The sequence below is a fragment of the Artibeus jamaicensis genome, unplaced genomic scaffold (assembly GCF_021234435.1).
Source record: "Artibeus jamaicensis isolate MK-2021 breed Jamaican fruit bat unplaced genomic scaffold, CSHL_Jam_final contig_867, whole genome shotgun sequence".
Lineage (NCBI taxonomy): Eukaryota > Metazoa > Chordata > Mammalia > Chiroptera > Phyllostomidae > Artibeus > Artibeus jamaicensis.
Genome location: NW_026521995.1, coordinates 257,858 through 272,575, shown reverse-complemented (window position 1 = coordinate 272,575; position 14,718 = coordinate 257,858). Strand labels below are relative to the sequence as shown.

Genomic DNA, 14,718 nt, shown 5'->3' with positions numbered 1-14,718 from the left:
TTGCAAGATGAAAACATTCTAAAAATCTGTTGCACAACAATATGAAATACTTAATACTACTGAACTATAGATCCTACATTTCCTAATAATTAAGATGATTAATTCCATGTGTTTTTTAACCATAATTAAAGTTTAAAAAAATAAAGTGGCTTGGAATGGTCATACACCAGCCTAGAAGTTTTATCCTGTCATCATTTAGTAAAAATGCCTGTTATTTTAAAAATCCGTAGAGATATTTAGCAAGTATCATATCCCATTCTTCCACATGTAGATTCTCTGTGGGAGCATCATTCCTCTCATGTAATAAATAAAGACATCTGAAGTTTAATATGAGCACCTGGGTGCCAGATATAGTTCAAAGGTGCCACATTTTAGAGAAGCTACAAAAGATCATAAAATGCCAAGAATGTACAGGAACAAATTAGAGTCTGACATTTCCAAGGCAAAAGGCAAAGTCTCGGGTTCTGTGATTCTTCCTTTCTTCTCCCCTTTGTCCTGAGGGCAGCTACAGTGTGGGACTGGAGGAGAATGAACGTTTCCAATTTGGAGCTTATAGATGACTTTAGGGCCTCTGCAAGTCACAGTTCACCTGCTCCCATATGGCAAGGGCAGCCTGAAAACCATAAAATCTCTGACTTTTGTGGCCATCATACTCTGCTAACTTAGCTCATCTTAATTGGACTCAGGTGACTTGCAGACAGGTGCTATGTAAATCTTTCTCATCATTACAGTAGAACTTAACGTAAGAATTAAATTCCTAGCCACTCCTGAGCAGCTACTTTGCATAGGTCTGAAACTCAATTTATACATAGTCAAAACACTCTTTCCTAGAAACAATTGGAAGTGATGCGTACAGATTGAGTTTTACCACACTGAACAATGTTTTCTTAATAACGGCTCCCTGTGTCCTCTCCTCTTCATCTTACATTTCCATAAAAAGGCCACTACAAGCCTTTCCCTTTAGTTACATAGTGCAACATTTTAAATTGAGGACAGTAATGTTTTTCTAGGTTCTTTAGTGAGTGGTTTGTTTGAATTTTTTCTTAGGAAGACTATTCCGTAGAAGGATCTAGAAGGTCATTAGAAAGCTAAAAACTTTTTCACGGATCTTCAGTTTATAAACCCACTCCCTGGTGGCCCGTAGGCACCAGACACCGTGCCACATGGTGGGAGCACAAACATGTTCATGGAAGCTCCTCGGTGCCGTGGTCTGTCTGCCTCATCTGTCTGTGAGTCATCACTGACCACCAGGTGCTGAATTATTTAGCTGCTCACTTTTAATAGAGCTTCGTTCTTCTCAGTAAATGTGGAATTATGGATATTTCAGCCTGGTATGTTTTTCTTCACCTAAAAATCTTCAAATTGAGTCTCTTGATGCTGCAGAATCCACCGAGTTAGAAGTGAGTAGCCAAACAATTCAGCTATTATGGACACTGCAGACTATCTCAGAGAGAAAGAAAGGTAGCATATATATATATATGATTAATGGTGTATATATATGGTTAATGGTAATATCTCAAAGATTGCATGTATTAACTGTCAAATATTTCTATCCATCACAGATGCTCTTATGTAATCTTTTTTCTTTTAAATACACAGTGCTTTAAATTACAAAGCAGTTTTGTACATATTATCACATTTGGACCTTACAGCAGAGCTCACCCACCGCACTGGTCCAGTGGGATGCAGGTGAGTGCACGTCCAGGGGTGCCAGCCAGGTAGGGCAGGCTGCTACCTGCCTGCACTGGTCACGGCCATTCTAGAGCAGCCTCTCGAGTTTACCCCAGTGTGCTTTCATTTTTTTTTACCTGTGCCATGATGTGTGAAAGGCCTGTAGGACACACTGCTTTCCCACTGTGCAGAACAAGAGATGGGCTCAGGAAAATAGAAATTGCTGAAGGTCACAGAGTTGGCTGGGGATAGAAGCCATCACTCAACTTCTGATTCCAACACTGCGTCCGTTCTCTCCCTCTAACTAGCCACTTCCCAACTATGTACTTTTAAGTTAGTCTATAACTGAGTCCCATAAAAGGGACAAAATCAGTTTATATATTCATAAATTGTATGCAAAATATAAATAGTCATTGAAAGCTAGCATAGCAGACTGGTTAAAAACAATGGCTCTGGGGCCAGCTTGCCTGGGTTTGAATCACAACTCCATCACTAACTAGAGGTGTGTCCTTGGCAAGTCACTTAACCTCTTATGTGCCTTAGTTCCCTCATCTGTAAAATGGGGATAATATCTAGCTCATAACATCGTGAGAATAAAATGAGCTGATAAGTGTAAGTTGCTTAGAACAGTGCCTGGTTTATAATAAGTACTCTGTGTTCATGGTTATGATTACATACATTAGGTGTATCCACTTTGTCAGGGAAAAATCAGAACTTACTCTCTAGAGTGGTGGGCAGCAGGTTCTCTTGTTGGTCCTTGGGCAGCTGGCAAGAGCAGCTGAGCAATTGTTGGATGATTCCTGGACTCATTTGTTTAAAGTCCTCCTTAGAAATAGGTGAGAGGCTGTTCTGTAGAAATATTTCCACCAGTTGCCCAGCAGAGAAGCAAGTCTGTATGGGAAAACCCTGCATTATTACTAACCTCAGCACACAAACTCACTGTCATTGCCATTCTTGCTAAAATGAACACATGAAACCATATCATTTAGCACTTACATACCAGCTAGTTGACATAGCATTTGTCAATTGACAGCTCCTCTCCACAAAAACAATTGAAATAATTGCTTTTGCCTATTGATATTTACCTAAATCTTTGCAATTTTTTATTGTATAGGTATATGTATAAGAGTGAAGGGTTATAAATTAATAGTATATGCAACAGTTCTCTAAAAATTGCCACAAGGCATTTGTCTATGTTAGAAGTGTAAAGGGCTGATTTTGTCTATTAAAAATTACATTAAAAAGGCCTAATATATGGATGAGAATGGTACATACTTCCACTAGCACGAATGTATGTCTTCTATTGAAGTAAGACCTCAATATAACATCCTTGTGATCTTTAGTTACAATCAATAAGCAATTTTTTTTAAATCAATGATTTAAAAGGCTTGTCTTTTTGAAGCTGACTGTCTTCCCTTCTGCATTTATCTATTACCTTTCACGGTCTGGCTTTCTCTCTTTTAGAAAACACGTGGACATATAAGCCCGAACTGTGACGTGAACTTTCAGTCCACATATGCAAGACTGAGTTGATTCTGCAAGTCCTAATAGAGCTCTAATTGTTCAGCAAAGCCACAGACAGACAGGCTCTCTTGGGTCAGATGTCCATCTGATTGGTTTTGCCAACAGGATAGGGGGTGGGGTCATGCTGCTCAAACATGGTTTCAGCCTCACTCTGGCAGGTGAGGAAGGCGTTTCTCAGCAAGGAAATGGGCAAGGAACCCAAAGGTTGTCTACTACAAAAAGCAACAACAGAAAACTTCAACTTATGATTTTTTTATCAAATGGAAAATCACCAGAGACTATTCTCTTTTGCATCATTTGTTACTAGTGGAACAAAATTATTTATCATTAAAAATACTGACAACAATAAGAGAAACTAGCAATGAACTTTTGATGGTGAGCCCTCCATAATAAGCATTCTTATTGGAAAACGTCTGATGGTAAGTGAGTGGAGAGATAAATGTGGACAGAATGCCATGCATTTTCCCCCAGTTCATTGCCAAGAAATTGAAGAGTTCTACTTTTAGAATACCTTCTCTATAGCAAGATTACTCTAGTATGAATTATGAACATCTGTGCCCTTGATCTTCACTTTCTGCTTCTGTGGTATTTAGGTCATTGTTTTATATTTCATCTGAAATCACTAATACAAATGTCCTTAAAGTTGATGCATTATGTTCTATAACTTTTAAAAATACAATATATTTTAATAAAAAAGAATATCTAGATTACCCAGATAATAAACTTTACAATTTATTTATTCCTTTATGTAAAAATTCAATACAAAGTCTGATGTTGATATCATCAGACTTCTATGGTAACTTTACAAACACAATCCAAAGCAGTGGTTCCTGAACTTTAGCTTTGAGAGTCTCTTGGAGGGCTTATTAAAAGAGAGAGTACTGGGCTCTACTCCCAGAGTTTATAATTCAGCAGATCCTGGGGCAGGGCCTGAGAACTGGCATTTCTAACACATTGCCGGGTGATGCTGAGGCTGCTGGTGCAGGGACAACACCTTGAGAACCACTGGTCTGAACAACATAGGAAGGATCCTCAGATCTAGTCTGTTCTCTTAGGGTCTCATCAACAGTCACAAGGAAACTGATATGTTCACACAGAGAAGAGGTTGTTTTCTTTATTTTGCATAGTCAGCACAGACAATAGTTACTACCATTTATAGAAGATATATGGCTTAAGTAGATAATCCTTAAATAAAAAGAAAAATAACCTTGTCCCTGAAGAAGTTCTTAAAGAGACTTCACAAACAAGGATTAAAAAAGACATCCACTTTTGTCACTTTTAGCTGCATACAATAAGCAACAAAAGAATCAATTTAAATAGATATCTTTTAACAGGAAAGCAAAGCAACAACAGAAATTGATTTTAACAGTATATGATAATAAAAACGTGATGCTGTCCAGTCATGGATTCATAACCCACGGGAACAGCAATCAGCAGCGTTGGCAGCATGTGAGGAATTTTGTTCTTTAATGATACAGATTGTGCTCCATACGAAAGTGCTCATCTGGGCTCTACTTTAAATTAATTTTTTATTAATTTAAATAACCTTTTATTAAACAATAGTATAATTGTTAAGGGCACTGAACAGGCCAGCAGGTGATAATACCCTCAGTTTCTGTGAACTTAAGCAGTTATTTATTAGCCCCATGCCTCCATGCCATCATCTCTAAAATGAAATAATATAAAGTAACCTCACACAGTTGTAATGATTAAATGAGGCAATGCAGGTGAAATAGCACAGTGTCTAACACATAGTAAGTACTCAATAAATGTAAGCCATCACCATTGAACATCAGTTTCTCACAATTTTAAACTATTAGGGCAGGGAAGGATTCGATGGTCAAAGTTTGAGAAACATTTGATTCAATGAGAATAAAGAAATTTATTTACTGAAGGACCTCCCAAGACAGTACAATGTGTTTCTCCAGTATCTCCCAAACTGACTTGACCATAGCACCCATTTTCAAGAAGCATCGAGGTACACTAGTGAACGTACTTTGGAATACATCTTTAAGAAATGTGGATATGTTTACAAGATCATATATCACCTCATCTCAAAAGCCATTTCAGTGCTATCTACTATAGGAATATTTCTTTGTGGCTCATAGCCTAAAGTAATCTCTTTTTGTGAGCTAACCTAAATTAATATAATCTAAGTTTAAAGTACTCATTCATTGTTGTGTTTATGTAATGTCTATGCCCTCCCACTACCCTGTGAGCTCCATAGGAACCGCACTTATTTCTGATCTATACCATACTACCCATGCCCACAACAGTGACTGGCACATAGTAAAGGCTTAATATATGTACACTCAATTAATTATTCATGCATTCAGTATAGACCCAAGGGAGGAAAGAGTAATGTATATTATTCTCCTAAATATCTTAGTCTGTTTGTGTTTATGTTTATGTTTATATTTATGTTTATAGAGATCCACTTGTAGAAAGAGAAAAAACACAACCACTCTGTGAACATAGAATATGTCTACATTTAAGGAAAATACACATTATCCTTTAAATTTTCTACAACTCTTACAGAACTTTCACAGTTGAACTCCTTTTGACAGTAGTAAATAGTGGTATGAGAGGAAGAATGGCGATACCTGATCCCAGGGAACTGGACCACCATCCAACTCATGGCCCACAGGTACAGATATATTAGGGTAACTCCAACCATGAACCGTCATATTGTTTTGTTTCCATTGCAGTTGATGGACTTTAGCTTTTCTGATACAGGTATTTCTGGTCCAGAGAGTGTTGAGGAGTTGGTCTAGTTCTAGAAATTTCATACAAAGATTGGTGTTAAATGGAATAAAAACAGGTCAGTTTCAGAATAATCACAATTTCACATTGCCACAGCATAGATACTTTATTAAGTAAATATGGTTATGATGAAAAAAGTTTTATACTGAACAATAATAAATAACATTTATATTTTACAAAGTTATTGATTTTCTCAAGCTCTTGGTGAAGCTTTGGGGCTGAGCCAGTTTTATGAAGATGCTCCCACCACATTTATTTCCTGGAGAAGATGAATAGGCAATTCCACCAACGGAGAGCCTTCCATTGGGCCAATTACCTAATTCTTTTTTCTAGGTGGAGTTCCTTATGAAAAGCCAAAGGTGAAACTGGCCTAACCCTTAGAGGACGTATTCTCCTGAGACACTACACATCTTTAATACATTAACTAAAATTTTAATGTAGTTACGTCAGTCAAATTCTCTTTCTCTGAAGTATTTATGCAGAAAAAACATGAAAAAATGTTGGAATTAGACACAAATTGACATTGTTTTCTAATGCTACTGTGGTATGATTGTTAGTTCATGGACTGAAGTTAAGTTTCCCTTGGTACAGCTGTCAGTTTTTACACACTGATACAGAGAATAAGCCATTCAGTATTACATATAATGGTGAATTTATCCATCTTCTTACCTTCTTTCCTAAGTGTTACCATCAGTGGTAGGAAACATTACAAACTAGTGTTACTACAATATTTTATTTTTTAAAGATTTTATTTATTTGTTTTTAGAGGAAGGGGAAGAGAGGGAGAGAAAGATTGGCGTGTGAGAGAAACATCAGTCAGCTGCCTAGCACATGCATCCTAACCAGGATGGGCCCGCAACCGGGCATGTGCCTTCACCAGGAATCAACCCAGTGACCTTGTTTGCTTTGCAGGATGATGCCCAACCAACTAAGCCATGCTGGCCAGGGGTACAATATTTTATTTTAAATGGCCAGTTTTCAACAAACAATTATGAGACATGGAAAGAAATGGGAAAGTTTGACCCGCAGTCAGGGGATAAAAACAGTCAAAAAATAGGTCTCTGAGTATTTCTAGACATTTAATTTAGCAAAAACTCAAAACATCTATTATAAGCATGTTCAAGGAACTAAAGGAAATTATATTTAAAGAATTAAGTAAAATATGACAATAATAAATTAACAAATAGCAAATTTCGATAAGGAAGTAAAAATTATGTAAAAATCCAAATGGAAATTCTGGAGTTGATGAATACAATAATTGAAACCAAAAATTCACTGCAGTAGATTACAGTATATTTGAGAAGGTAGAAAAAAGAGTAATTGTACATAAAGAAAAATTAATTGAAGTAAATTAATCTGAAGACCAGAGGAAAAAAGAGATTTTTTTTAAAAGAAAAAGTCTTAGAGACCTGTGGGACAATAGCAAATACACACACACACACACACGCACACACACATATATATATCCATAAGAGAAAAAAGAAAGAGGAGTAGAAAAATATTGGAGGAAATAAGGACAAAGCTTTCCAAATCTGATGTAAAACCTTCATTCACATGTTCAAAAGATTCATCAGACAGCAAATAGGAGATTTACAGAAAGACCCCACACGCATTGCAATCAAACTTTTGAGAGTCAAAGACAAAGATAAATCTAGAAAGTGGCAACAAACAAACAAAAATGATCCATCAGATACATAGAAGCATCAATAAATTGATAGCTGACTTTCCATCCAAACAATGGAGTACAGAATGAAGTAGGCTCATATTCACATTGCTGGAAGAAAATACTGTCAATCAATAATTTTACATCCAGCAGAACAATACTTCAAAAACAAAGGTGAAATGCAATCATTTCAATGATTTTATTTAAATTATCGAAAAATTAATGGGAGAATTCATAGCAGGACTGCTTTACAATAAACACTGAGTGAATTAATAAACACTTTTGGGTAAAAAGAAATGACCTAAAGTGGCAAACTGAGTTCATAGAAAGAAATGAAGAGCACTGGAAATGTAAATATATGGGTTAATATAAATGATAATTTATTTTCTCATTTGTTTTCTAAACTCAGTGAGAAAACACTACAGGCTTTTCTTTTAAAGTCAGAAATATGATAGGGATTCAAACCATCTCCAGTACTATTTATCATTATACTGGGATTATTAACAAATGTAATTACATTAGAAATCAAACAGAGACAAAGTAATTGAAAATAAAAAGGTATCCTGGCCAGACAGTTCAGTTGGTTAGAACATTGTCCCCATATACGAAGGTTGTCTGGTCAAGGTGCATATAAGAAGCAACCAATGAGTAGATAAATAAGTGAAATGACAAATTAATTTCTCTCTTTCTCTCTCCCTCTCCCTTCTCTCTCTCTCTCAAATCAATAAATAAAATTTTTAAAAAGAAAATGAACAGGCAAAATTACATTTATTTGAAGATGACATAATTATATATCTGACAACCCTACAAAATTGTAAAAATTAAATAAAAGATTTAATTATGGAGGCTGTTATAAAATTTAAGCATAACAAAAACCAGTTAGAAGATGTAATGAAAGAAATGACCCCATTTAAGGAGCCAAAGAGAAAGTTAAATGCCTAGGTATAAATGTAGCAAAAAATTCCTAAAACTAAAGTGGGGAAAATAATAAAACACTACATAAAAACACACTTATAGACATGAATGAATGGAAAGACATACTATGTTCTTGGATTAAACAATGTAACATCTTATAAATGTCAGTTCTCCCTATTTTATAATTTTTTTCTACAACAAGTTTTTTCCCATAGCTTGAGAGTTTTATGATTTTTGTTAGGAAAAACACAAAGCCAGGAACATCTTGAAAAGAAGAACAATGAAAATAGCTAGCTATACCAGACATTAAAATTAAAAAAACACTGTAAGTAAAACAGAGTGGAATTACCATGTGAATAAAGTGGAACAACAGAACAAAATAGGAAACAAATAAACCTGATTGCATTTATTACTGCATTATATAAAATGGAATCTCAAATCTGTGGAGGAAATAATTTTCACTAAATATAAAATGGGATGTATAAGGAGAACTGGATGGTCACATAACAAAAACAACCTGGATCTGTTTCTTATAAAACATACCAGAATTAATCCAAAATGGATTATAAATAAGAACATATAAGTACTAAAAGAAAATATGGGTGACTTCCACTATTATCTGAGAATATAGGAAACTTTCTTAACTATAACTCAAAATCCAAAAGCAAAAAGAATAAAGTTTAACTAATTTGTTTATATGGAGGTAAAAAATATTTGCATAAACAACTGATTCTAGGTTTAGGCAGGAAGCCTGCAAGATAAACTGGAATATCTTATATTGTAATGCAACAGATATAAAATGGTTTAAGGATTTTGTTAAAAGAACTTAAGAGACAACTTGAATAAGATTTCACTGGGCAAAAAGGGAAACATTCTGAGCACCAATTAGGGTAATAATGACAAGGATTAATAGGTATAAAATCATAATATTAAAAAGTTCATTGGTCTCCTTTGAAGGACATAAGGAAACTATGTTATTATTTTGAACAATTATAACTTTAAGAACTTCGATAACATGAAATTGTGATAAATGAAACATTTCTCATTATAGAATCATTATACTAATCAATGAAGAAATGTAGTAAATAATCAATCTGGGCAATGATCATAAATATTGCATAACTTTTTTAAAAAGGGAGACAACTAATGTTACATACCTTCTGATGGATAGATAGTACTAACTATAAGACAGTACCTCCAAATAAATACACAACCTAAAATTAATCAAGCCTCTACCTCTAACAACAAATATATATGAAACAGTGTGTATAAATATGTATTAAATGACTAGAGATGCAATCAGCAAAATTCAGACTGGAAAAATAATCCTTTTTTGTAACAAAAAATGCAACAAAAGAGAAAATGTGGGCATGGTGTTAGGAAAGGGAAGTCGTAATACCTACAAAATTGAAGAGACATGCTCATAATTTGCATTTTATGCACCTTATTTAGATCCTGATTCAATAAAAAATTTTAAAAATATATCAGAAAATATCAACATTAATGGAAAATTTTATATAAGGAATCATTAATATGATATTGGTCATACAGTACTTTTTAAAAAGTCTTTTTTAGAGAGATTTATATAGAAATATTTAAGATCAATTATGTGCTTCAAAAGAATCAAGTAATGGGAGAGAGCAGAGGCAAATATAAGGTTATCCAATTGGTAGCAATTGTTGAGGCTAGATAATATGTACATGGGGGTCCATTATATTGTTGTTTCTACTTTTATGTTTAAGAACCTATAATAAAAACCTAAACACTTAAAACTGGCATTCTTCTTTTCCTCCAGCCCCCTAAATATAATCAGCTGCTGTGGAGCTGCAGCTCATAGGCAGCTGTTAGAGGACATGCTGAGTGGATCCTGGCCTGAGTAACTAATAGCACTGAGCTGGAACAGGGTTCTGAAATGAAATTGAATTCTCAAATGAAAGAATGGCTGATTTTGTGGGGTGGTGAACACACAGTACAATATTTAGATCATGTATTATAAAATTGTAAACATGAAACCTACATAATTTTACCAACCAATGTCACTCCAATAAATTTCTTTTTTTTTTAAGAAAGAAATCCTATTTGAAAAATGACAGAAAACTTCCCTAGCCTGGTGAAGAAAGTAAATATACAAGTCTAGGAAGTGCAGAGGGTCCCAAATAAGATGAACTCAAAGAAGGCCACACCACAACACATCATAACTAAAATGTAAAAGGTTAAAGACAAAGAGAGAATCTTAAAAGCAGCAAGAGACAAGCAATTAATTAGCTAAGGAGAGCTCTCCTAAGAGTCAGCTGAAACTTTACAGGACAGAAGGGAGTGGCAAGAAATATTCAAAGTGGTGAAAAGTGAGAACCTATGACCAAGATTATTCTACCCAGCACAGCTGTCATTTAGATGAAGGACATATAAAGAGCTTACCAGACAGAAAAAAAAAAAAACTAAAGGAGTTCATCACCACCAAACCAGTATTACATGAAATGTTAAAGGGTCTTATTTAAGAAGAAGAAAAAAAAGATAAAAATATGAATAACATGGCAATATATATCAATAATTAAATCTAAAAAACAAAAGAAATAAACAAGCAGAATAGAAACAGACTTGTAGATCCTGAGAACATTTTGACAGTTGCCAGATGGGAGAGGGGCTAGGGGTTTGGGTGAAAAAGGTGAAGGAATTAGAAAAAATAGCTGATTTTTGCCCAAATGGGTAATACTGAACATCTCTTATGAAAAATTATTTGGATTTTTTAACAATGATTCATGATGATTAATATCCAAACAACTGGTCTTGAACTTACAGCGCAGATTTTCTCTAACTGTATTCTGTTTTGCGATCTGATGCTTCTCCCAATTTCTTAGAGTGATAAAGCCTTCCAGTGCCATAGATCTTTATGTTACTTGCAAAGTGGAATCACTGCATGCCTTCCCCAGAAATGAAAACTATTGCTAAAATTTCTCAGCTCCTGGTTTCCATATCAAAATTATTCTCAGCATAAGATGTCTTTCTTTCCCTAGCTTCTTTCCTAGTTATACCAGCTAGCTAACATGATTTATTTGTATTTCAACTTTCATCTTAACAGACAATACAAATAAATTGTAGAAAAACACAACTGCCATTCAATTTTTTGTGCAAACAAGACTGGAGAAAGATCAACACTGAATTGTATGGCTACCAGTTCTGAATCCCTTCTTTCAGAGTTGGGAAGTATGACCAGACTATGAGGGGATTTTTGGTCCCTTGGTAAATTCATATCTCCCTTTATGTTGTGATTTCTTAAGAGGAAGTGTGTTGTTAGCAGCTCAAGCTATTATGCAACATGCCAGGATCCCTTGGTGTGCAAAGTCGGGCATTTACATGCAGATTAGGAAAATAAATTATTTCACGTTCAAAGTCTTGCCAAGAACAAAGAAATGTGCAAAACAGATATTCTGATTCTATTTCTGGCATCCCATTTTATCCTGGAGCCCCTCAAAAGCTGGCAGTCATGAATGTGGCCAAATGGGTATTTCATATTACTTTTATTTAAAATCAAATGACTTACTTTTTTGGTTACAAGCAAATTGCTACCAAGGCTCTTGGACCATTTGGCCTACTATTTCATCATTCTACACTATATTTTGTAACCCTTTGGCTCAGCACTATGTACTAAACAGGAAAATGTTCAGTTAGTACCTATGGCAGATCATTAAAAACTCTCCCTTTGGCTCTATGCCCATAATTTCAGCATCACTGCTGAAATGGGCCAAGTCCATATTTTTGCTTCAGCACCACATAATTACCATCATAGCATGGTTGCTTAAAAAGGCCATCTGAGCTGTCTTACCACATGCTAAGAGAAAATGGTTTATAAAACACACCTGAACAAATTTAGTCATCAAAAAGTGCTAGTCTTTCTCTTTGGCACAATTTATTTTGTAGGTGTGACTTGGAAGTTAAATTCATGAAAACCACCCTTACCTGATAGGTGAAGAGTATTTGTACTATTCAAGGAACTGAAAATGTATTCCGTGAAATAGTCTGGGGCAGGTAAGTCTCTTTGCCCCAGACAAACACCTTGAAGAGACAAAGCAATGATTGTTGCTGCCAACTGAGGAAGCGTATTTTCATCAGCGCCATCACTGCTTAATATGCCAGACTTTTTCTGAAGCATTTTTGTTTCCATGCACTAAAATCAGACACAGGGTAAGAAGAAAATTTTAACCTCTGAAGTTATTGGGATTAAAACATCTCCAGGATTTCCCCCCAAACAAGGAATAGTTCTTCATCAAAGAGGATTAAACTGTTTATGGGAATATGGCTACCATCATTCTCTATTCTGAGATACCTCTATTTGGAAAATACTTGCTTGTTTTATCTGCCACATCCCTTAGAGATGTGTTTTTCTCCAAGGAGTTCTCTTGCTTCAAATGCTTATACCCTTTTATTTGGTGGATTATTTCTCTCCAGCTTCGAGTACAGCCTGCAGTGATGACTTTCAAATCTACATTCCCAACCTTGCCTTCACACTGGTTCTGCTGCCTCGTATCATCACAGAGCACATTCCCATACACACTTGCCTTTAGTCTCACGCACGATGTGTGCTGGCCACAAATCAAAGCTAGCATAGTGCCTGTGTTCTTTGAACTACCATTGGATGTATGACATGGGAAATTTTCATCCATATAACAATTTTCCTCATTTAAATTATGAACATATGAAAGTTTGGGATTCTGCCTTAGATCCCAATAGTATCCCTACTCATTTATTTGAATATTGAGTGCCTACTATATGCCAGACACTGTGCTAGGTCCATTACAACACACATGTTGTATTTTCCTTCTCCTAGAACTATATGCAGCGGACACTCTTTTCACACATCTCCTGGCTGATAAAGGGCAGAGTCCCAATGTGCATTCAAATCTGACTCTACAGACTATGTTCTTGAATACTCTTCCTTGTGTATAGAAATAGGTTGAAACCCAGAATGGTGATGGGACTTCCATATCATCAGGTTCCATAGCATAGGGCTTGGGATACACAGCTAAAGCTTTAATATTATCTCTGCCATTTCTATTCGGGTGACCTTGGGCAAAATGATTATCTTTGCTAACCTTCCTATTCATTATCTGTTAAAAGGAACAATGCCACCCAACACAAAGATTATAAAGATTAGATGAGATAGGGCATGTAAAAACACATAATCAAGCTCTCGCACACAGGACACAGTCAACTAATCACAGCTGCTATTAACGTTGTTACCAGTCTAGGATACATCTGAGAGTAGGTTGGCAAGATGCAGATCGAGAATGGCCTTATATTTAGTGCTATGAAAAAAATTCCCTGAAGACTCCAGGGGAATTATATAAACAAGAGAATTATACAATAAGGTATTTCATAGAAATATCACTCTGATGGCAAACTAGTGAGTAGATGGACAGGGTAGAATTTAAGGGTAGGAAATCTGATTAAGAACTTATTGATTAATCCCAGATATTTCTTTAAGATGGTAGAGCCAGAGATGAATAAAGTACATGCGTTTGAGGAATATTAAGAAGGTAGACTAGAAGGCATGGAGGAAAATGTGAAGGACTACAAAGTCAAAAATGACTCATGTTTTTGGGTTTGACAACTATATAACAGTAATGCTATCCATTATCCCCCCAAATTTCCCTAAATACCCAATACAGCTCTGCTACTTCTCTGGGTACTGGAAATGCAATGATGGCCAAAACCAGAAGCATTTCCTACCCTGGAGCTTAAGGTTTACTATCGTTAATAAAATGATATTATAATCAAATATAAGATGACAACTATAGCAATAGCTTTGAAGGGAGGCACATGGTACAATGAGGGTAAAAACAGACAGCCATTCTATTCAGTCAGGCAGATCACAGACGGCTTCTTTAAGATTGTAATACACAGTCAGATCTGAAGGAGCTACAAGAAGGAATATTCCAGGCAAAAAGAACAGTGTGGACAAAGCTTCCAGGCAGAAGGGAGGATGGCAGATATGAAGGTCTGGAAGGAGGGAAATAGTTGGAGCAGATAGGGTGAGGGGAACATGGGGAAAGCTGAAGGTCTGTTGGCAGATAACAGCATTTGCCCCTTATCCTGATATCAACAAGAAGCCAAAGGGTGATTCTGAGGAAGGGATAGAATTAGGGGTTATATGACTGGATTTGTGTTTTGATAAATCCACTCTA

At 35.6% G+C, this 14,718-nt stretch overlaps 1 protein-coding gene across 3 annotated transcripts in view; it reads right to left on the bottom strand.

Moving 5' to 3' along the window:
• Positions 1-14,718, bottom strand: part of SLC39A12 (solute carrier family 39 member 12) — a 63,236-nt gene that overhangs the window by 36,294 nt on the left and 12,224 nt on the right. For all 3 annotated transcript variants that reach the window (XM_053654757.1, XM_053654758.1, XM_053654759.1), the window contains 3 exons: positions 12,494-12,701; positions 5,799-5,971; positions 2,391-2,562 (listed from right to left, as the gene is read on the bottom strand). In XM_053654757.1, coding sequence (XP_053510732.1) covers positions 2,391-2,562; positions 5,799-5,971; positions 12,494-12,701 — 553 coding nt within the window. The remainder of the gene's footprint in view (positions 1-2,390; positions 2,563-5,798; positions 5,972-12,493; positions 12,702-14,718) is intronic.